The sequence below is a fragment of the Neovison vison genome, chromosome 5 (assembly GCF_020171115.1).
Source record: "Neovison vison isolate M4711 chromosome 5, ASM_NN_V1, whole genome shotgun sequence".
NCBI classification, from domain to species: Eukaryota; Metazoa; Chordata; class Mammalia; order Carnivora; family Mustelidae; genus Neogale; species Neogale vison.
In genome coordinates, this window is record NC_058095.1 from 104,154,341 (window position 1) to 104,177,598 (window position 23,258).

Here is a 23,258-nt window from a genome sequence, read left to right on the forward strand (position 1 = left end):
CAAGGGAAACAAAAGCAAAAATGAACTTTTGGGACTTCATCAAGATAAAAGTCTCCTGCACAACAAAGGAAACCGTCAACAAAACAAGGCAGCCTAGTCTACCTTAATTGTGCTCAAAAACACATTATCCTACAGTTGGACAAAATCATCTGATAGGAAGTCTACTTTGTAGTAAAGTGTTGAACGTCTCATGTAATATATTGAATACTGCGCTGAGTAGAAAAAACAAACATGGCTATACAGACACACAATTGTTGTCAGGGTATCAACTGTACACGCTCATGATCACATAGCTGCTGGGAACTGCAGCTGATGAAAATAATTGCACAGCAGATCACTAGCCTGGGAAAAGATCAAAATTCAAACTTCAAAGTGTGAGGTCTACTGAATGCTTATCACTTTCACACTGCTGTAAAGTCGAGCATTTTTTATTTTTATTTTTTATTTAAATTCAAGTTAGTTAACATATACTGTAGTATTGGTTTCAAGAGTAGAATTCAGTGATTCATCACTTTTATTTATCTATCTATCTATTTATTTATTTATTTATTTAAGATTTTATTTATTTGACAGACGGAGATCACAAGTAGGCAGAGAAACAGGCGGATAGGGAAGAGGAAGCAGGCTCCCTGCTGAGCAGAGAGCCTGATGCAGGGCTCGATCCCAGGACCCTGGGATCATGACCTGAGTTGAAGGCAGAGGCTTTAACCCACTGAGCCACCCAGGCACCCCCATTACTTATATTTAACACCCAGTGCTTATCCCCACAAGTGCCTTCTTTAATGCCCATCACCCATTTAACCCATCCCCTACTCCACATCCCCTCCAGCAACCCTGAGTTTGTTCTTTGAACTACAGAGTCTCTCACAGTTTACCTCCCCATTTTTTTTTTAAGATTTTATTTATTTATTTGACAGAGCGAGATCACAAGTAGGCAGAGAGAGAGAAGAGGAAACAGGCTCCCTGCCAAGCAGAGAGTCCAACCGGGACTTGATCCCAGAACCCTGAGATCATGACCTGAGCTGAAAGCAGAGGCTTAACCCACTGAGCCACCCAGGCACCCCTGTTTTTTTTTTAATCTTATTTTTCCTCCCTTTCCCCTATGTTCATGCTTTGTTTCTTAAATTCCACACAAAATTGAAATCACATATTCGTCTTTCTCTGACATTTCATTTAGCATAATGCACTCTAGTTCCATCCACGTTGTTGTAAATGGCAAGATTTCATCATTTTTGATGGCTGAGTAATATTCCGATATATATCTATAGCTCACATCTTCTTTATCCATCATCAGTTGATGGGCAACAGCCAAATCATGGAAAGAGCCCAAAAGTCAAAACTTTTTGATTGGAGTCTTTCTGTAATTCAAGATCTGGTCCTTCTGAAATCTTGGAAACTAAGCTAAAGTTCCAGGTTAAGCACAGTCCAAGAGATCTGTTCAAACTAAAATTCTTCAATCTCCTTTTGTGGTGCTTGATAAAAAGACTTCATGATTTTTGAGAAAATATTTTTTGTCTTGGCAATTATTCAAACATTAGCTTATTATTTTGTAGAATGAATACTTATTAAGCGGACATGAGACCATCTCAGAAGCACTAGTCAGGTTCACTGCACTGCTTGTTTTTCAGAATATTTGTGAATATTACACATTTTTTTCTAACATATTCTAGAGTATGCAATGGTCAATAGAATGAAATACGCCATTGTACTGGAAGAATTAATGTATTACTTTAGTGATATACTTGAACTAGATGACTAAAGGTTTAGGGGTGCATAGAAACCACAATAATTTGTGTAACATTTTGAAGTGCATTAAATATTTTTTAACATGATTCTTTAACAGCCAGTGTTCTTTTTTTGTTTCAACACAAAGCATAATGACTACCCCAAATGCATGATTTTTAATTCACATATTTAAAAGTCATGTGACTTGTACAACTTCCCTATCAAAATTACTAGCCCCCAAATTTATACCTGTTTCTCCAGCTGTATCTTTTGATTTTTTTTATTTTTTTTTCAATTTATTTATTTTCAGAATCTTTTGATTTTTTTAAAAATTTCTGTAAAGTAGATGTTATAGAATGTAACACCTTCACTGTCTTCATGAAGTGGTGTATAATTGTATGATCCCTGTATGTAAATAGAATGCTTGTTTGTAAACAGGGCTTTTTAAAAAAATATATTTTATTTACCTATTTGAGAGAGACAGAGAGAGAGAGAGAGAGCATGTAAGCATGAGCAGGGGTATGGCCAGAGGGAGAAGAAGGCTCCTTACTGAACAGGGAGCACAACACAGGGCTTGATCCCAAGACTCCAAGCTCTTGACCCGAGCTGATAGCAGCTGCTTAACCAACTGAGCCATCCAGGTGCCCCTAAATACTAGGGCTTTTTATATAGAATTTTAGATAGCAGTAAATACTAAAGTTATCACAAGTAATATGTAAATGTTGTAAGAACTGTACAACAATATTGAAGGAATCTCAGATTTGGGTAATTAAAATGTCAGTCAAAAAAGATGTATTATATGACTCCACTTATGTGAAATTCAAGAAAAAGTAAAACTAATTTTTATTTTTTAATAATTTTAATTTTTACTTTTACTAATAATTACCTCCAGTGTGTTGGGATATTGACTAAGAAAGAGCAAGAAATGTTCTATATATTGATAGGGATGTTGGTTAAATGCATATATAACCTATATATAATTTCATCAAGAGTCACTTAAGATTAGCACATTTTGGGGTGCCTGGGTGTCTCAGTGGGTTAAGCCACTGCCTTCAGCTCGGGTCATGATCTCAGGGTCCTGGGATCGAGCCCCGCGTCAGGCTCTCTGCTCAGCAGGGAGCCTGCTTCCTCCTCTCTCTCTCTCTGCCTGCCTCTCTGCCTACTTGTGATCTCTCTCTGTCAAGTAAATAAATAAAATCTTTAAAAAAAAAAGATTAGCGCAATTTATAGTATTTGTTATGCCCCAACAAAAGCATAATAATATATGCATGTTTATGTGTAGACTTATATGCAGACATATACATAATTATATCATATTTATATAATAATATAAATTATACTAATATATAGCATATACAAACTTCTTAAATGATGGCTTTTAACTGGAATTTCATATTAAACATCATTTTATGTTTGAATTAATAATTTATTAGTTATGGTAAAAGAAATTAGATTTAGCCAGCGGGACTCAGTTTAGATGATCTCAATTTTGTTGGCAACATCCAAAGTATCACAGTCAGGAGCCCATGAAATACATGCCTTCTTCTATCAGGCTTGATCAGGGTGTTGACCTTGGCCACATCAATGTCCTAGAGCTTCTTCACAGCCTGTTTGATCTCGTGCTTGTTGGCTTTGACTCCACAGTGAACAAAAGTGTGTTATTGTTTTCTATTTTCTTCATGGCTGACTCCATAATCAGGGGAAATTGATGATGGCATAGTGGTCAAGTTTGTTTCTCCTGGGGGGGGGTGTTCTTTTTTTTAAAATTTTTTATTTTATATTTTTATCCCCAGGGGTACAAGTCTGTGAATCGCCAGGTTTACACACTTCACAGCTCTCACCATAGCACATACCTTCCCAATGTCCATAACCCCACCTCCTGGGGGTGTTCTTTTGAGGATATTTGGGCTGCCTTCAGAGATACAACATCTTGGGCCCATCAGAACGTAGGTGATCTGCAGATTGTTTTTGATGACTGTGGATGACTTTCAAGAAAGCAGCACTTTCTTGATCTTCTAAGCCTTTGACTTGGCTTTGGGTTTGAAAGGGGCAGTGGATTCCTTGTCTTTGTTGTCATCTTCATGGAAGGGTGAAATAATTTAATCCACAGAATCTAAGGCAGTATGCTTCCACTATAACTTAGGACCTAAGAACATTTATTTTATTTAAAGAATTCGCATCCTTTTCTCTTATGATAAGACTATAAAAATGACCATAATTTATTGCAATTCCTGCCATCAAGAGATGTAGTCTGTTCTACTCCTTGAATCTGGACTGAATTGTAAATTTTCTTTGTACCACAGAATGACATAGAAGCCACATTATACTAGTTTGAACCTGGGCTGTCAAGGCCTCTGTATTCTTTTGCTTTTTGTGGGACCTTTGCCACTGCTACCATGTGAACAAGCCTGAACTAGACTGTTGGAGCATGAGACATCACATGGAGACATCCAACCATCCCATTTATTTATTTATTTGTTTGTTTGTTTGTTTGTTTATAAGATTTTACTTATTTATTTAAAGTACATGAGTGTGAGTGAGCTGGGAGAGGGGCAAAGGAAGAGGGAAAATAACCTCAAGCAGAATTTGTGCTGAGCGTGTGGAGCCCAACACCGGGCTCAATCTCATGACCCTAAGATCATGACCTGAACCAAAATCAAGAGTTGGATCCTTAAGTAACTGTGCCACCCAGGTACTTCTCCAACCATACCATTTTAGAATGGCCAATCCTTGGATGCCAAGTAGCTACCTGCAGATGTATGCATCAGCCCGGCTGTGATTAGTCAAATATGTCCTTGATCAGCAGAACCACCCAGTCAAGCCCAACCTAAATTCAAAAGCCACATTATCATAAACGAAGTAAATGGTTGGTGTTATAAGTCCCTAATTTTTTGGGTGGTCCATTACACAGCAAAAACTAATTGTTCTCAGTCCATTATAATTCTTTACCGGAAAGAATAAATTTTTGGAACACTGCCGTCTCTGGGCCAATATTAAACTTATGACTCCACAGTCTATGTTTACTGAGAATTATGAACACTTGTTAAATACACTTACCTCAATGGGATTCCTATAGAAAGACTCCTTTCCTGAAGATGGGAATGACATGGCAATGATACGCTCTGTAAGCCAAAATAGTCATTACTATGAATGTCATTATAAAGTGAAACAATATATGAGAACTTAACTTATATACAATTGGACTCATTTTACATAGAAAAGAACTTTCTGGATTAAGAATGATGGAGAAAAAAGCTACTTCTCAGTATAATCAAGAAAACATATTAAATTATCTGCTATAATGACCGTTAAACTCACACAGTGTTCTTAAGATTCAACTGGTTCCCGCCATATGGGACAGATTTGTGTTGACCAGTGGTGAGAATTTGTTTCCTATGTAGATACCAAAGAAAAATGAGAAATCTGGGTTCTAGCAATGGTGGGAACTCTCAGGGTGCCTTCCAGAGTTCCTGACTCAGAAAACTGAGATCTCTTATTCTCCAGAGTTTCTGGAAGAGAACAGGTCTTTCTGAAATCCTTGTACCCCAGAAAAACACTAGAACTCAAATTTTAAACCAAACAAAGGGAGCTAACTGGAAATCCATTCAATTTCCTGGAAGGTAACCAAGCAGCCCTGATTTGAGAGGACAATGCAGATTTTCCATTGTCAGGAATAAACTACAAATATGTTGTGTCACCATAGTGGCTCATGTCTTCATGGATAAAGAATGCTTTGAAAGAACATGGCTCAGACAGAGCAAGAACAAGATGAACATATTTACTCACACACCAGAAATATATGATGTTAATACAAGTAAATCAACAGTTAAACTTTACAAACCGGTAATATAAGTGAGGTCTAAGTCAAATCCATCCTTCTTGTACCGCCGTTTGTTTCCCGAAACCTGAGAGTTGAAAACAATCATTAACTTATGAGATGAAAAATCATCATAAAAATAAATAATATTATATAGATATCTAAAACCCTTGTCAGTATTTCCTGAAGCAAACATATTCTGAATCATAAACATATTTTGCCTGCTTACCATCCTTCTGGCCAGCTGTTCAAGATGTCTCTTTTGATGAGCCAGATGAAAAACTCTTACAAGAATGACAAGTCGTAGAGGTCGAAAGAAAATTGTCAGTCTAATGGTAAAGAGATTCATTTTTGCTTTAGAAATAGGATTTTGTCAATATGGATCAAGCCTAGAGCTGTAGTTCTTAACCAGGGGTGATTTTGCACACACACACACCCCAACCAAGCCTCCTAACCACGCCCCTATAGGATTCTTGGCAATGTCTGGGGATATTTTTGGTTCTCACACTGAATGAGGGCATGCTACTTGTAGGTAGTGGGTAGAAGCCAGGAATGCTACTAAACACCAATGCACAGGACAGCCCTTATAACAAAAGAACTCTGGTCCAAAGTACCCGTAGTGCAGAGGTTGAGAAACTCTGGGGGAGAGAAATAGTTATATGATAGACTTGGAATTTGCCGATTGAACTTTTGTGATTTAAGATGAGCATTTCCCCATCATTTTCACATCAAAACTTTCTTCTGTCAAAATGGTTCTTGTTCACCTGTGTATTTCCCATCAGTAACGAGGCTTACTACAGCTGCTAACCCATTATCATGCAGGCAGCAGATTAAGATATTTCCCAAGTGTGCTAGCTGGTGGCTTTCCTACCACCAGAAAAAAACACGATGGCAGAGAACTGGATGGTTTGAATATGTGCTTCTTTAACTTGAGTGTGCATATGATTCAGTTGGTCTGGAGTAGGACCTGAGGTGTTTTTCCTCTTGCATTTCTAGCAAGTTCTTTGGTGATACTGAGGTTGCCAGTCAGAGGACCATACTGGATCTAGTTATTTTAAAACAACTCCAAAAGCCTATCATAGGACATCACACTTTATTGGGACCTGAATTGAATCCTAAGCTGTTGGGCTACAGAAAGGATCAAGATGTTGGGACTAATGAGTGAGCCACCCAACATCTATATCTCAATATACATGTTCCTTTTCTTCATTGCTACTGTAGCAAGAGGAAAAGCAGGGGAGAGGGGGACATTTTCAGTCTCTCATACACATTTTAGTTCCCTGATACCTAAACAGTTCTAATGTTGCCTCAGCTTTCTTCATTTCAGCTATACTGCAAAATTCCACTACCGTGGTTTTACCTGTGTCACCTTGTTTTCTGTTCCATTTGTTCTTTCTGAGAGAAATCTTGGGAGTCACCCAAATTTTGGATATGTTCAAACTAGTGCTCTCTTGGTTACAGGAAAAACCCAGGGATTTCATGTGTAAGGAACTTGTAATTGAAGCTCAATGGGAATTCAGTGGGAATTTCTTTTTTTAATTTAAATTCAACTAGCCAAGATATAATGCATCATTAGTTTTTGATGCAATGTTCAATGATTCATTAGTTGCCTAAAATACCCAGTGCTCATCACATCACATGCCCTCCTTAATGCCCATTGGGAGTATCACAATGCCTGGCTTCAAGCTGTATTACAAAGTTGTGATCATCAAGACAGCATGGTACTGGCACAAAAATAGACACATAGATCAATAGAATGGAATAGAAAGCCCAAAAATGGACCCTTAAGGGCACCTGGGTGGCTCAGTGGGTTAAGCTGCTGCCTTTGGCTCAGGTCATGATCTCATGGTCCTGGGACCAAGTCCCGTATCTGGCTCTCTGCTCCGCAGGGAGCCTGCTTCCCCCCTCCCCCCCACCGTGCCTGCCACTCTGTCTACTTGTGATCTTTGTCTGTCAAATAAATAAATAAAATCTTTTTTTTAAAAATGGACCCTTAACTCTAGGATCAACCAATTTTTGAAGAAGCAGGGAAGTATCTCCAATGGGAAAAAAACATCTTTTCAATAAATGGTACTGGGAAAGTTGGACAGCCACATGCAGAATGAAACTGGATAATTTCCTTACACCATATACAAAGATAAACTCAAAATGGATGAAAGACCTAAATGTGAGATAGGAATCCATCAAAATCCTAGAGGAAAACAAAGGCAATAACCTCTTAAATCTCAGTGGGAATTTCAAAATGTAGAGAAGCTCAAGTGAGTACAAGAGGCAAAGTCCCAACTTTCTTCTTTGGAGGCTCCATGTTCTTTATTCAGCTAAAGATACTTAATCTGTATACCCTTCACTCGTCCCTAAATACAACCATCCTTTAGTTTCTAAGTATGTGGAAATTTGTCTAAATATTTCATTTTGGTAGCTTATTTGGCTCAGGATCGGCACATTCAGACTTCGAAAGATTATACAAAAGGAAAAATACAGAAAAAGACCCCCGCCCCCCAAAAAGAAAAAAAAATAAACTTTAAGAGAAATAAACATAAATATCTTACCTGGGGATAGTTTGAAGAGACTTAAAGTCAAAAAACATATAAATAATATCAATCAATAGAGTCATTACAATAATGACAGCATCCAAAAAGTTAAGTGCATCAGAAAAATAGTATTTTATCCTGTAGTATAAAACAGAAAATATTAGTGTGTGCTGTCCCAAAGAAATAAAGATATTTTAAGAACACAAATTATTTGGCTTATTCCATTAACAATTCTAGTTTAATGGATTCTTTAAAATGCATACTAGACTAGATTAAGGAGGAAAACATCCAAATTGTATCTTATTTTATAAATACAAGTGACAAAAGCATTAATATGGCAATTTAAGTATGGTAAGAGATAGAACCAAACCATTGAATAAGAGGCAAGCAATGCCTTCACATATTGGGTGAGAAAGGTGGGCTGTTTGGCAATACTACTGAGCAACAGAAGCTAAATGTGTCACAGCCTTAGAGCAAGTGGGCTGTGAGGATTGTGCAGTCCAGTAATTTGGTTTGCAAACTCTGGCTTTGTGCCTACAGTAGAATCCCTGTAGGCTGGGATTTCCCCTGTAAAAGTTGAACTTCTATCCACTTTGCCTTTCTCCCCAACACTGGCTCCTTTAGCCAGGAGCACTGGTGCTCCAAGGAACTCTTCTTTGAATTCAGGGGTAGCTCCTCTAAGGCTCTGAATAACCTAGGGGTAAAAACTGCCCTTGGTTCTGAAGTAGGAGGATAGAAGTTCAGCAGAAGAGGAGACAAGTAGCCTTCTGAAATGCTCTGCTTGAAATGAGACTGGGGAATTAGTCCCTGACTCTCACTGCTGACATCTTCCAGGGCTTGACCCACTTCGTTCACCTTTTCATAAATCCAGCAAGCAAAGAAAATCAGCTGCTGCCTGACCACCAAGCTTTACTGATGGGATGAGCATGCCACAAATCTCTTAATGTACTTCAACATAAATATTCTTTCAACCCGAGGTAGGGGATTGTTCGTGACCTATTATCTAGTATTGATACACTGTCAGATTTTATTTAGATTCAACTCTTGTTGAGATTTATATTCATAGCTCACACACATTTTCTTCTTAATAATGTGCACACAGAGACACAATAGTTGCCTGGACCCACTTTGCAATCTCTTTAATCTTTACCTGTTGAAGGATCTACAACATATTGCTGGAAACTAGAGTGCCAGCTGCAACAATAATATTAAAGCCCAATCCAGGAGAAATTAGAATTTGGATTGTTTTCTTGTTGACCATTCCTCCAAGGGGAATAGTTTTTCTTTTCTTTTTACATTTCTTTTTCTTAGTTATTGATCTAGTGTTCCATGATTCATTATTTGTGTATAACATCCAGTGTTCATTGCAATATATGCCCTCCTTAATACCCATCATCAGACTAACCCAACCCTAACCTCCTCCCTCTGAAACCCTCAGTTTGTTTCCCATAGTCCATAGTCTTTCATTGTTTGTCTCCTGCTCTGATTCCACCCCCTTCATTTTTCCTTCCTTCTCCTAATGTCCTCCATGCTATTCCTTATGTTCCACATATAAGTAAAACTATATCATAATTGTCTTTCTCTGCTCGACTTATTTCACTTAGCATAATCCCTTCCAGTTCCATCCATGTCAATCCATATATACAATGGAATATTACTCGGCCATAAGAAAGGATTAATACCCATCTTTTGCATTGAGGAGAAATGCTTTGATAAAGAGGGACACATTTGTTGGGTTGCCTTGGTAATTATTTTGGGATGTTGCTCATAGCAGTACAAAATAGCTTTACATGCTTTTAAACAATTCATCAAACTTACCCTTCTACATATGCTCGAAGAAGAACATCCGTCAAAAAAAATAAAGCAATAGCTAAAGAAATTGAACGATATTCCAAAGGAATATATGTTGTGCTATTAGCGACAATCAGGTCTGTAATGATGAGAGACAGATCCACAAAGACCAGCATAATTCCAAATATTCTACAACAGAGAAACAGAATAAAGATAAAGTGTTTTTTACTCTTAAAGTTAGACTACATTTAGGCCAATGATATACCAAAATGTCACTTAGGATTAAATTGTCCACTGGTACAGAATACTGTGTTGCCTTAGAATCTCAAAACAATTACTAAGTTTTTACCCAATGGAAGCAATTGTTAGAGAATTAAAATTCCCATACCAACATTTCATGTTATCATGCCCTTTTACAAAGGACACATCAGATTAATGCTTCAAGATAGCACAGGCAACCTGAATTAAAATTACATGTCTCAACGTGTAAACTCACCTTAAATGTGAAATTTTTTTAAGGGGCTTCTACCAATATCTCATAATAAATAGAATCTCATTCGTATTGATAACTCTCACAAATTTAGCAATAAAAACCAAGTGAGAGCATGACTAACATGCCCTTAAAAGTCCACTTTGACTAGTAAGAGATTTTATCAGTGAGATTATATATTAATAGATGCTTCTAGCACAGTGCTGGGCACATGAGAAGGAATTCAGTTCCATAAATACATACATGATTGAACTCTAAAGTACTTCCTAAATCTTGCTTTCATATATTCTAAACACATTCTTCATAAACTGATTACACTACTTGTATAATCTATGAAGATAAATTTATTAGTCCTCAAAATACTTTTTTATAATTCCAATGCAAATTAAAATATTATAAATTTGTCATCAATTTTTAATTTTTGTACTATATGGTGACTAACTGAACATAATAAAAATTTAAAATAAATTTTAATTTTAATTTTAAATACATTTTTAAAAAAAGCAAGTATTTTGTGTGACTCTATATCATGGCAGGAAATCTTATAGTCACATAGAGAAGTCCAAGTAGACTGCTTCCAGAATTAGGAGTACTTCTAGACAAATAAAGTGTTTAATACAAATACTTGGATTTTAAAAAGCATCCTTCATTAATTTACTTTTACAGGTAGAAAAAATATACTAATATGTTATTATCAGGCTTAGATACCATTTCTTTGCAATTCTTAATGTTCAGCTTAAACTAAAATTTCAAGATAAATTACATTAAATGAGGCACAAGGACTTTTTAGCAACATATTGACAGTGAAAATGTGCCCCCCTGAGGTACTTTATTATTAAAAAATATTTAATGCTAAGTCAAGCAGAGAGAGTCAATTATCCTATGGTTTCACTTATTTGTGGAGCATAACAAATAACATGGAGGACATGGGGAGATGGAGAGGAGAAGGGAGTTGAGGGAAATTGGAAGGGGAGGTGAACCATGAGAGACTATGGACTCTGAAAAAACAACCTGAGGGTTTTGAAGGAGCAGGGGGTGGGAGGTTGGGGGAGCCAGGTGGCGGGTATTAAGGAGGGTACGTATTGCATGGAGCACTGGGTGTGATACAAAACAAAGAATATTGTTATGCTGAAAAGAAATTAAAAAACAAATTTAACGATATGTGTAATTATCTCCTTTTCTAGGGTTTCACATACCTGAACGTGAGTGATGATACCAGTGAGTACAAAATTCTACTAATCATGTTGCTGCAAAAAGAAGTAGAAATTAAATTCCAGAGTTTCAAGTTTATCACAGATTTCTTCTAATATAGAATATAAATTTAGCCAATAACAAAGGACAATATAGTTTGAAAGTTCTTCCAAGTTTCACAACAAAATGTTCTTTACCAAGATTTTCAATGTTCTGCTTCATGATTTTAAAACTTTCATATGTAGAATAAATGCAAATAAAACTCTAATCTACATTTAGTAATATTTCCATTGCCTGTAAAGCCCCAGTCCCAAGTTTATGGTATTATTAAATTTGTGATCATTAACTAAAGCAAGATAACATGGAGACAGAAAGGCAGGGTAGAAGAGATCAATGTTCCATCTCTCCCATTAATGAACTGTGGGATCCTGTGCAAGTCGTCAAATCTTGGCCAAACCTGTTTCCATAGCAGTAAAACAAAGCCCTTCAGTAAATGATACTCTTGTCTTATAACATTCATCTCTTGAAAAAAAGACACACAGGAACACAACACTTAATCATTAATGAGAAACACATTGAAGTGGCAAGTGTACTTTGCAGATACAGAATTTTAGTAAGATACATTTCTTTTTTCTTTTTTTTTAACGATTTTATTTTTTTATTTACATGACAGAGAGAGGGAGATCACAAGTAGGCAGAGAGGCAGGCAGAGAGAGAGGGGGAAGCAGGTTCCCTGCTGAGCAGAGAGCCTGATGCGGGGCTCGATCCCGGACCCTGAGATCATGACCTGAGCCGAAGGCAGAGGCTTAACCCACTGAGCCACTCAGGTGCCCCAGTAAGATACATTTCAAAGGAGAAACACCCTAGAGACTGGGCTCCTTCCATTAACAGGAGGAGGAGAAGCCTGTTTGATGGAGCCTCCAGCTATGCCTGGAGACAAGGTGAGCAAGTTATTGCCCTGCTGAAGTCTACAACACAGGACCCAAATTTCACCCCAAGTAGTATTAATGTGAAAGCAGTTCTTACAGCCTGCACCCAAGATTAGACTGGCCAATGGAGTGGACAGATGAATAGAACTGGGCCCTGCTAAAATTCAGTACTGATGAATGCTATTAGGCTAACCTGAGATATAAGAGCTCCCCACTGCCTGCAAATTCTCCCTCCCCCCACTGCGCTCACCACCTCTGCCCAGGCTTAGGAAGCTGAGGCTAATGTGGACACAAAACTGATTGGCCAAAAGAGGGGAATTGCCCTGAGGCTGCCATTTTCTTAAAACACACCCTTCTGATCACTGAATGGATCTCTGGGTAGTGAGGAAATGTTACAATAATTCAGAATTTACTTGACAAAGTGACAATAAAGAACCCATGCCTGACAGAATCACAAGGCATGAAAGGGAGGCTTTAACTCCCCTATTTTTTTCTGGGAATGTGATGGAGTAAGAGGATCCTAAGTTTCCCTTGGGCATTCCAATATAGTAGCCGTGTCAGTGTAACTAACCCAGAAAATGACCTAAAGACTGACAGAAGAGAACTTCCACAGGTCATCACAGAGAGGAGGCCACACTGAAAAGTGGAGGTGGGGTGGAGATACAGTGGGAAACAAAACTCCTGCTAAGACTAACTGCAAATAAGAGGGACCCCACAAACATGGAAAAGAGAGAGAAGGAGACTCCAGAGAAGTTACCCCAGACTTGGGGGGCATGCAATGAGAATTCAAGCACCATAACATTTGGCTTTGAAAGCCAGTAGGGTTTAACTTTGTGAGTTTGTGCAACCAGCAGGACTTAATTCAGGGTACTTTAAAAATCAGTGGGCTTAGTTCTAAGAGAGCCAGAGGGCAATAGGAAACTGAGTCCCTGCCCTTAAGGAGCAAGAAAAACAAGCAATCCCACTGAGATAAGCATAGAAGCAGCAGTTTGAAAAGTATCTGGGGTATAGTGAAGGAGATTTATTTATTAATCTCAGAGTATGTGCTGGAGAGCAGCGATCTTTAGACTTCCCCAAGAACAAAAGAGCTGGTGGGACCATTTGCCCCCTCCCTAGCCTAGATAGCCAGGCACTTATAGGAACCAGTGAAAATACTTTACAGCTACCTTGCCAACAGCATGTCCCCTGCCCTTGTATTCTCCTGTGGATCTGCCACATCCAACATGCCCAACTTAGAGGGGCTGCCTTCAAAGTGACACCTGCCCTAAAGAGGGAAGGTAAAGGGAAGATAACTACACACACTAGTTCTACTGTAGTCCCAACAGCTGAACCTTATAATTGGCAGTGCAGGGTGTCCTGTCAACCAATGCATGTGCCACCCAAACAGATAGATGGAGGCAGGTATCTGATTAGATTGCCAGACCCATCTGTCAACAAGAACCTGCCAGGGGGCAGGACAGGGAGATAAACCAACAGTTTGGGGTCACTGTAGCTCTGGTAGATGGATTAGAGGCTGGTATCTCGTTAGTCTGCAGGTCTCATCTACCAACCAAAGCCTCTCAGCAGCACAGGGAGAGTGCCCTGAGTTCAGTGTGACTGCAGCCCCAGCAAATGAGTTAAGGGAAGGCATCTTGTCTGACTGCTGATACCACCCAACTGCAAGTCCACAGCAGTCCCAGACTGGCCCCTTGACAGCAGAGTGACCTAAGCCAGCCTACAACAGGCAAATTGTAGCCAACAGGCCATTGTAGCCAACTGGACTGAAGGAAAGTGAGGCTTAGCCTACAACAGTAGAGTACATGGAATCCACATAGGAGAAACCCCTGAAGCACCTGTTTCTGGTAAACAGGCACCACAAAACCTCTTCTTCATAAGGTCCCTACTTTCAAAGTCAGGAGACATAACTGACTTTCCTAATACATAGAAACAAACACAGGAAGTTAGTTAAAGTGAGGAAACAGAAAAATGTGTCCTAAATGAAAGGACAGGAAAAAACGAGAGCAAAAGAGCTAAAATGAGACAGAGATAAGCAATATGCTTGATTTAAAAAAAAAAAAAAAACCTCAAATTAATGGTCATAAAGATAATTACTGGACTTAAGAAAAGAGTGGAGGACCTCAGGGAGACCTTCAAAAAAGAGCTATAAAATATAAGAAAGAACCAACCAGAGGTAAAGAACTCAATAACCAAAATTAAAAATATGCTAGAGGGAATAAATAGAGTAGAGGAGGCAGAAGAATCAATCAGCAAGATGGAACATAGAGTAACAGAAAGCAATCAAGCTGAACAACAACACAAAAGAATAAAAATATGAATAGGATAGGAACTCAGCAAAATCATCAAACATAATAACATTCACATTATAGAAATCCCAAAAGGAGAAGAGAAAGAAAAGGGGGCAAAATTTGAAGAAATAGCAGATGAAAACTTCCCAAATTTGGGGATGGAAACAGACATCTAGATCCAGGAGACACAGAGAGCCCCCAATAAAGTCAATACATAGAGGTCCACACCAAGATACATAATAATTAAAAAGGTAGAAGGTAGTGGTAAAGAGATTTTATCTTAAAGCAGCAAGTGAAAAATAAAGCAGTCACATAAAAGGGAAACCCCATAAGTCTATCAGCTGATTTTTCAGCTGAAACTCTGAGGCCAGAAGTGGCATAATATATTCAAAGTGCTGAGAAGAAAAAAAACCTGCCCTTAAGAACACTCTACTCAGCAAGGCTCTCTTTCAGGATAGAAGGAGAAATGAATAGTTCTTCAAAAAAAGTGAAAGGAGTTCATTGCTACTATACCAGTCTTATAAGAAACATTAAAGGAAATTCTTTTTGTGGAAAGAAAAGGCCATTATCAAGAATTAGAAAATCATGAAAGGAAAACATTTCACATATAATTACAAACATAATAAGTAGTAAATTGGTTATAAAGCCAGTATGGAGGTAAAGCAAAAAGCAGTAAAATCAATTGTATCTATAAAAATCAGTCAAGGGATTTATAAAATAAAAGGATATAAAGTCTGACATCACATATATAAAATGTGGTGGGAGGTGTAAAAATATAATGCTTTTAGAAAGGGTTCAAATTTACGCTACCATCAATTTAATATAGACTGCTATATGCAAAAGATGTTAGATATGAACCTAATGATAACCACAAATCAAAAACCTGTAATTATGCAAAAAAATAAAGAGAAAGGAATCCAAGCATATCATTTTATGAACCATTAAGCCACAAGGGAAGAAAGCAAGAGAACTACTACAAAAATAACTACAAAGCAAGTAACAAAGGGGCACCTGGGTGTTTCAGTCAGTTAAGCATCTGCCTTCTGCTTGGGTCATGATCTCAGGGTCCTGAGATCAAGCTGCACATCTGGCTCTCTGCTCAGATGGGAGTCTGCTTCTCCCTCTCCCCTGCCACTGCTCATGCTCTCTCTCACTTCCTCTCTCTCTCTCAAATAAATAAAATCTAAAAAGAATAAAAAATAAAACAAGTAACAAAATGGCAGTAAGTACATACCTATTAATAATTACTTAGAAGGTAAACAGACTAACTGCTCTAATAAAAAGACACAGGGTGACTGAATGGATAAGCACAAGACCTATCTGTAAATGGTGCCTACAAGAGACTCATTTCAGATCTAAAGACATGTAGATTGAAAGTGAGAGGATGGAAAAACACTTACTATGTAAATGGAAGCAAAAGTCCAGGATAGCAATACTTAGATCAGAAAAACAGATTTTAAACAAAGACTGTAACAAGAGACAGAGACATAAACATAAAGGGAACAAACCAACAAGAAGGCATAATTGTATATGTGCTGCCGAAGCAAGCACAAGAAGGCATAATTGTATGCATCCAAATATAACCAATTAGGTGCTCAACCTAGGAGCACCTAAATCCGTAAAGCCACTATTAACAGACATAAAGGAAGAAATTGAGAGTAATAAAATAATAGTAGGGGACTTTAACATCCCACTTACATCAATGGATAGATCATCCAGACAGAAAATTAACAAGGTAACAGTAGTTTTGAATCACACATTGGACTAGAGGGACCTAACACATAGATTTAGAACATTCCATCCTAGAATAGCAGCATACATATTATTTTTGGAACATTCACCAGAATAGATCACATGTTAGGCCAGAAATCAAGTCTCAACAGATTCAAAAGGATTGAAATCATATCATGCATCTTTTCCAACCACATAGTACAAAACCAGAAATCAATCACAAGAAAAAAATTTCTTTTAATTTTTTAATTTAAAACCCCAATGTTTATAGCAGCAATGGCCATGGACACCAAACTGTGGAAAGAACCAAGATGCCCTTCAACGGACGAATGGATATGGAAGATGTGGTCCATATACACTATGGAGTATTATGCCTCCATCAGAAAGGATGAATACCCAACTTTTTGTAGCAACATGGATGGGACTCGAAGAGATTATGCTGAGTGAAATAAGTCAAGCAGAGAGAGTCAATTATCATATGGTTTCACTTATTTGTGGAGCATAACAAATAGCATGGAGGACATGGGGAGTTAGAGAGGAGAAGGGAGTTGGGGGAAATTGGAAGGGAGGTGAACCATGAGAGACTATGGACTCTAAAAAACAATCTGAGGGGTTTGAATTGGCGGGTGGGTGAGAGGTTGGGGTACCAGGTGGTGGGTATTATAGAGGGCATGGATTGCATGGAGCACTGGGTGTGGTGAAAAAATAATGAATACCGTTATGCCGAAAATAAATAAAAAATAAATTAAAAATTTTTAAAAATTTTAAATCAAATTTTTAAATTTAAAACTAAATAACTTGCTACTAAAAAATGAATGAGTCAACCAAGAAATCAAAGAGGAATTAAAAAATACATGAAGACAAATGAAAATTGAAACACAATGGTCCAAAATCTTTGGGATGCAGCAAAAGCTGTTCTAAGACGAAAGATTATATCAATACAGGCCTACCTCAATTAGCAAGAAATACCTCAGATAAACAACCTAACCTTACACCTAAAGGAACTGGAAAAAGGACAAAACCAAAGCCAGCAGAAGGAAGGAAATAATAAAGGTTAGAGTAGAAATAAGTGAAATGGAGACTTAAAAACAATAGAACAGATTAATGAAACCAGGAGCTTGTTCTTTGAAAGGATCAAGAAGATTGATGAGCCTTTAGCCAAACTCAAAAAGAAAGAGCAAGAGTGAGAGTGAAAGAGGACATGGCAGTGAGTACACACCAATAAATACATTCAGAAATGAAGGAGGGGAGATACAACTCCACAAAATTACAAATGATTATAAGAAAATCTCATGAAAAATTATATGTGAACAAATTGGACAACGTAGAAGAAATGGATAAATCCTAGAAATAGAACCTCCCAAAACTGAATCAGGAAGACATAGAAAATTTGAACAGGCCAATTACTAGCATGAAATTGATTAAGTCATTGAAAATACTCCTGATAAAACTCCAGGACCAGGTGGATTCACAGATGAATTCCATTAAACATTTAAAGAACAGTTAATAACCTATTTTTCCCTAGTTATTCCAAAAATAGAAGAGGAAGAAAAGCTTCCAAATTCCTTCTATGAGGCCACCATTACCCTGATACCAAAACCAGATAGACACTACAAAAAAAAGAATTACAGGCCTATATCACTGAAGAACATAGATCCAAAATCCTCAATATGCTAACAGACCAAATCCAACAATACATTAAAAAGAACTTGCCATCAAAACCAAGCAGGCTTTATTTCAAGGATGCAAGAGTGATTCAATATTTCAAGTCAATCAGTGTGATACAACACATCAACCAGAGAAAGGATGATACATATATGATCATTTCAAACAATGCAGAAAAGACACTCGACAAATATAGCATCCATTCATGATAAAAACTCAACAAAACAGGTTTAGAGGGAATATCCCTCCATATAATAAAGGCCATATATGCAAACCCACAACTAACACCATATTCAATGGTGAAAGACTGGGAGAATTTCCCCTGTCAGGAACAAGAAAAGGATGTCTATTCTCACCACTTTTATTCACCATAGTGCTGAAAGTCCTAGCCATAGCAACCAGACAAGAAAAAGAAATAAAAGCCATCTAAATTGGTAAGGAGAAAGTTAGTCTCTATTTGCAGGTAATCCAATATTATATGTAGAAAGCCTTAAAGACTACACCAAAAACTCCTAGAACTGATAAATGAAGTCATTAAAGTCCCAGAATACCAAATTAACATATAGAAATTTGTTACATGTCTAAGCACTAATAAAGTAGCAGGAAAGTTAAGAAAACAATCCCATTTACAACTGCACCAAAAGGAGTAAAATACCTAAGAATAAGTTTAACCAAGGAGAAGGAAGAATATACTCTGAAAACTTTAAAACATTGATTAAAGTAGTTGAAGATGACACAAACAAAGGGAAAGATATTCCATGCTTGTGGTTTGGGAAAACAAATATTATTAACATAGACATACTACCCAAAGCAATCTATACATTTAATGCAATCCCTATCAAAATATCAAAAGCATTTTTCATAGAACTAGAACAAGGAATCCTAAACCGTTGTATGGAACCACAAGAGAACTCAAATGACTTAAGCAATCTTGCAAAGAACAGCAAAGTGGAACATATTACAATCCCAGATTTCAAGATGTACTACAAAGTTATAGTAATCACAACAGTATAGTACTGGCACAAAAACAGAGATATAGACAAAAGGAACATATTAGAGAGCCCAGAAATAAACCCAGCTTTTGTGGTCAACTAATCTACAGCAAAGGAGACTAGAATATACAATGGGGAAAAAGATTGTCTCTTTAACAAATGAGGTTGGGAAAACTGGACAGTTACATGAAAAGGAGGGAAACTGGGTCACTTTCTTACACCATACACACAAATAAACTTGCAGTAGATTAAAGACGTAAATGTGAGACCTCAACCATAAAAGCTATAGAAGAAAACATAGGCAGTAATTTCTTTGCCCTCAACCATAGCAACATTTTCCAGGATATATCTCCTAAGGTAAGGGAAACAAAAGCAAAATTAAATTATTGGGATGATAACAGAATAAAAAGCTTTTGCAAAATAAAGTAAGCAAACAAACAAAAAGACAATCTGCTAACTGTGAGAGGTTATTTGCAAATGACATATCTGTTAAAGGATTATCCAAAATATGTAAAAACAAATACAACTCAACATTAAAAACCAAAAAAAAATCCAATTTAAAAATGAGCAGATGAACAGACATTTCTCCGAAAAAGACCTACAGATCTCCAACAGACACATGAAAATATCCTCAACATCAGACATTATTAGGGAAATGTGAATCAAAACTACAATGGGATATCTTCTCACATCTGTCAGAATTGCTAAAATCAACAACACAAGAAATGACAGTTGTTGGTGAGGGTGGGGAGAAAAAGGAATCCTGAACACTATCGGTGACAATGCCAACTGGTACAGTCGCTGTGGAAAACAGAAGGAAGTTCTTCAAAAAATTAAAAATAGAATTACCATATGACCAGTAATTTCACAACTGGGTATTCACCTTAAAATTGAAAAACATGAATTCCAATGATATATATACATTGCTATGTTCATTAAAGCATTATTCGCAGTAGCCAATTTATGAAAGCAGCCCAAGTGTTCTTTGATAAATGGATGGCTAAAGAAGAGGCGGTATATATACATACAATGGAATATTATTCAGACATAAAAAATGAAATTTTGCCATTTGCAACAACATATACAGATCTAGAGAATATAATGTTGAGTAAAATAAGTCAGAGAAAGACAAATACTGTATGAGATCATTCATTTGTGGACATTAAGAAGCAAAACAAAAAGATAAGGAAATAAAAAGACAAAAATCAGACTCTTAAATATAGAGAACTAATTGACGGTTACCATAGGAGAAGTAGGTGGGCATAGGTAAAATAGGTGAAGAGGATTAGAGTACATTTAACATAATAAGCACTGAGTAATGTATAAAATTGCTGAATCACTATATTGTACATCTGAAACTATTAAACACTGCATGTTAATTATACTAGAATTTTTTTAAAAAGAAGTTGTTCCTGTAGCAGTTATTGACAAGATAAAAGGATATCCACATCTCACCACACCATAGCAGCTGCAAACTTTCCTAGGTTCCTTAAGCTCTTGGTATCCATTTATCCTTTGCATGGCTCAAGTGCTTCAGCACCTTTATAGATTTGTAAGAACAGAAGCCCATTTGGATTGGTCTTCAAAGGAAAGAGAAGCATTTGAAGAAGCCAAGGTAGCTGTTAACACAGATCCAAGACTTAGGCGTTCATGTACAGGGGCAGCCACTTGACTGGATGGAGTCAGTTACCCAGAAGGGTTTCGATGGAATTTATGGCAATGGCAAGGGCACAAATGCATACTGTAAGGCTTCTGGTCACTGTTATGGAAAGGAACTGAAGCATGATAATGCATTTTAGAACAACTGTGGGCTAATTACCATGCCTTACGGCAAGTAGAAGACATGACTAACAGGATCCCAGTGACCATTTGCACTCAGCATCCTATAGCAGCATGGCTAAAGGATACATTCCAAGAGCCCAAGTCAAATATTGCCCAAATCCAGACTGCACTAAATGGCATGCCTACTTGCAACAACATAGTACCTTGACAAATAGCCCTCTTAGTGTGGAGCCGCACTCCATTCTTGGCCTGGTGACTCATGTCACCTCTGAAGGAAAGCCATTAACTGAGGTTGCAAAGCTACCACAGTTGCCATTCTTTACAGTTACCTATCCCTGATCATGCCCGTAGAGTCAGCAAGGTGTAGGGTCAGCAAGGTGTGACCTCTGCACCTGGACAGCTACTGCCATCCAACCCTCAACTGAAACTATCTAATGGACTCTGGTGCCAGACATAGAAGTCAATGGGCTGAACTGCAAACAACATAAGCGCTTCATGAGCCCAATTCCATTGTTCTATGCACAGAATCTGGGAAATCTATAAGGGACCAACCATATGATTTCTTCAATGGAAGGCACAGGACTAGATGGTGACAGGGCACCCATGCTGGGGAATCAACATGTGGAACTCCAGTGCATACAAGGTATGAACACTACTGTTTACCATGTAGATGCACACACTGCACACACCCCACCTGGTAATCAACAGAACGATGAGTTGGGCCACATCTGCCTCCTAAAGAAGACAATGCCACCTAGCTATACAACATGGGAAATTGAGGACAACAGACCTTGTGGGCAGTTGTTAAGAACTGGGACTTACCACTGCATTACCAAGACACTGTAACCATCTACCAACAATGCCCAACCTGTGCCCAGGAACGACCATGACCTTTGTCAAGAGACACAGACAGGTAGTGGGGAAGAAAAGAGGGCACCCCATTCAGAGATGGCAGATTGACTGGTCCCCTGCCACTCTCTGATGGCTGACATTATGCTTTGACATGCATGACACTTATTCAGGACTCTTGCAAGCCAGCCCCACCAAGTATGCCACACAGAAGGCCACCATCTGTGGCCTGGAACAGCTGTGTGTTACATACAGGGTGCCCACTGATACTGACAGCAACCAAGGCTCCCATTTCACAGGACATAAAGTGCAAGTGGGGGCCAAAGCTCAAGATGTCCATTGGCATCTTCATCTACCATGTAATCCCAGTGCAGCTCAGTTGGCCTTTTGGAAACACCACCTGTCAACAGTTATACAGACATTAAATAAATATATACATTCCAACAGTGCCGATACTCTATTTTCTCAAGGACCCCTGATGTCACCCTTAGAATACAAGTAGACAGCATGCAGGAAGATGCTCTTTGCTGCATGTAGGGACACAAGATAACTTTTTACTGCCCTTGCCACAAGATCTATCTATAGCAGAACATGTAACTATGTAGCCCTGGAAATGACAAACAAGTGTACAGTGTTTTGGGTTTTCAGTCCTGTAGGATAGGGATAGAATAGGACCCAACCACCCCCCCCCATTTCTTCACCCCACTCCACTGAAAACAAAGAAGCACATGCACCCCAATAGGCCTCTCATGAAAAGGGATACCATCATAATGGCCCTACAGAGAATTGTTGTAACCCCACTATCCTTTCCAAGTTTTTCCTGCCATGTAGCAGAAAAGGAGCTAAAAACTTGGTACAGTCAGTTTGGAGCTAGACTGAGGCCAGGGGTGGGGTTATCCAGGAACACCCACCCCTCCTGATTCTATTAGTCAGTTGTCACTAGCCTCTTCTGGTGCCTACTCAGCATCTTACTTTTTGCCCTTAGATTCTGCACAGGAAATCCATTTACCTAATGGACCCTGACCACAACTTCTTATAGAAAAAGACCCAGACCCACTATTGGGTGTGTACTGAACTCCCCCTATCAGCGACCATGGGCCTCCTTTGACAAATTCAAGCTGCCCAAAGCAGTTGGGAATGCTTTTATACTTGGTATAACACTTTCTTTCCCCTACTTGGATGGACCCATATTCACTAGGTATCCAGGCTCCCTGCCCAGGAAGACACAAAGAGCAAAATTTTCCCCTTGATATGGGAACAGTTAAATAAGATTCTACCTATAGAATAGGTATGGGATGGCTTTTGGGATGATTAAATGGGATGATTAAATGGGCTTTTTGGGGTGATTAAATGCAACATTGGTTCAAATCATGAGAATGGCCCCATTTGGATAGAGAGGCACAACAGGACCACAGATGCTACAGGTCATAGTGTAGGATGGATCCCCACACAACAATGCAGTTACACTTTACTCATCATT

At 38.1% G+C, this 23,258-nt stretch overlaps 1 protein-coding gene across 1 annotated transcript in view; it reads right to left on the reverse strand.

Moving 5' to 3' along the window:
- LOC122907439 (phosphatidylinositol 3,4,5-trisphosphate 3-phosphatase TPTE2-like) overlaps nt 1-23,258 on the reverse strand; it is a 75,658-nt gene that overhangs the window by 39,866 nt on the left and 12,534 nt on the right. The window contains exons 4-9 of the mRNA XM_044250299.1: nt 11,551-11,601; nt 9,892-10,053; nt 8,092-8,211; nt 5,772-5,871; nt 5,567-5,630; nt 4,783-4,847 (exon numbers count right to left, since the gene is read on the reverse strand). Coding sequence (XP_044106234.1) covers nt 4,783-4,847; nt 5,567-5,630; nt 5,772-5,871; nt 8,092-8,211; nt 9,892-10,053; nt 11,551-11,601 — 562 coding nt within the window. The remainder of the gene's footprint in view (nt 1-4,782; nt 4,848-5,566; nt 5,631-5,771; nt 5,872-8,091; nt 8,212-9,891; nt 10,054-11,550; nt 11,602-23,258) is intronic.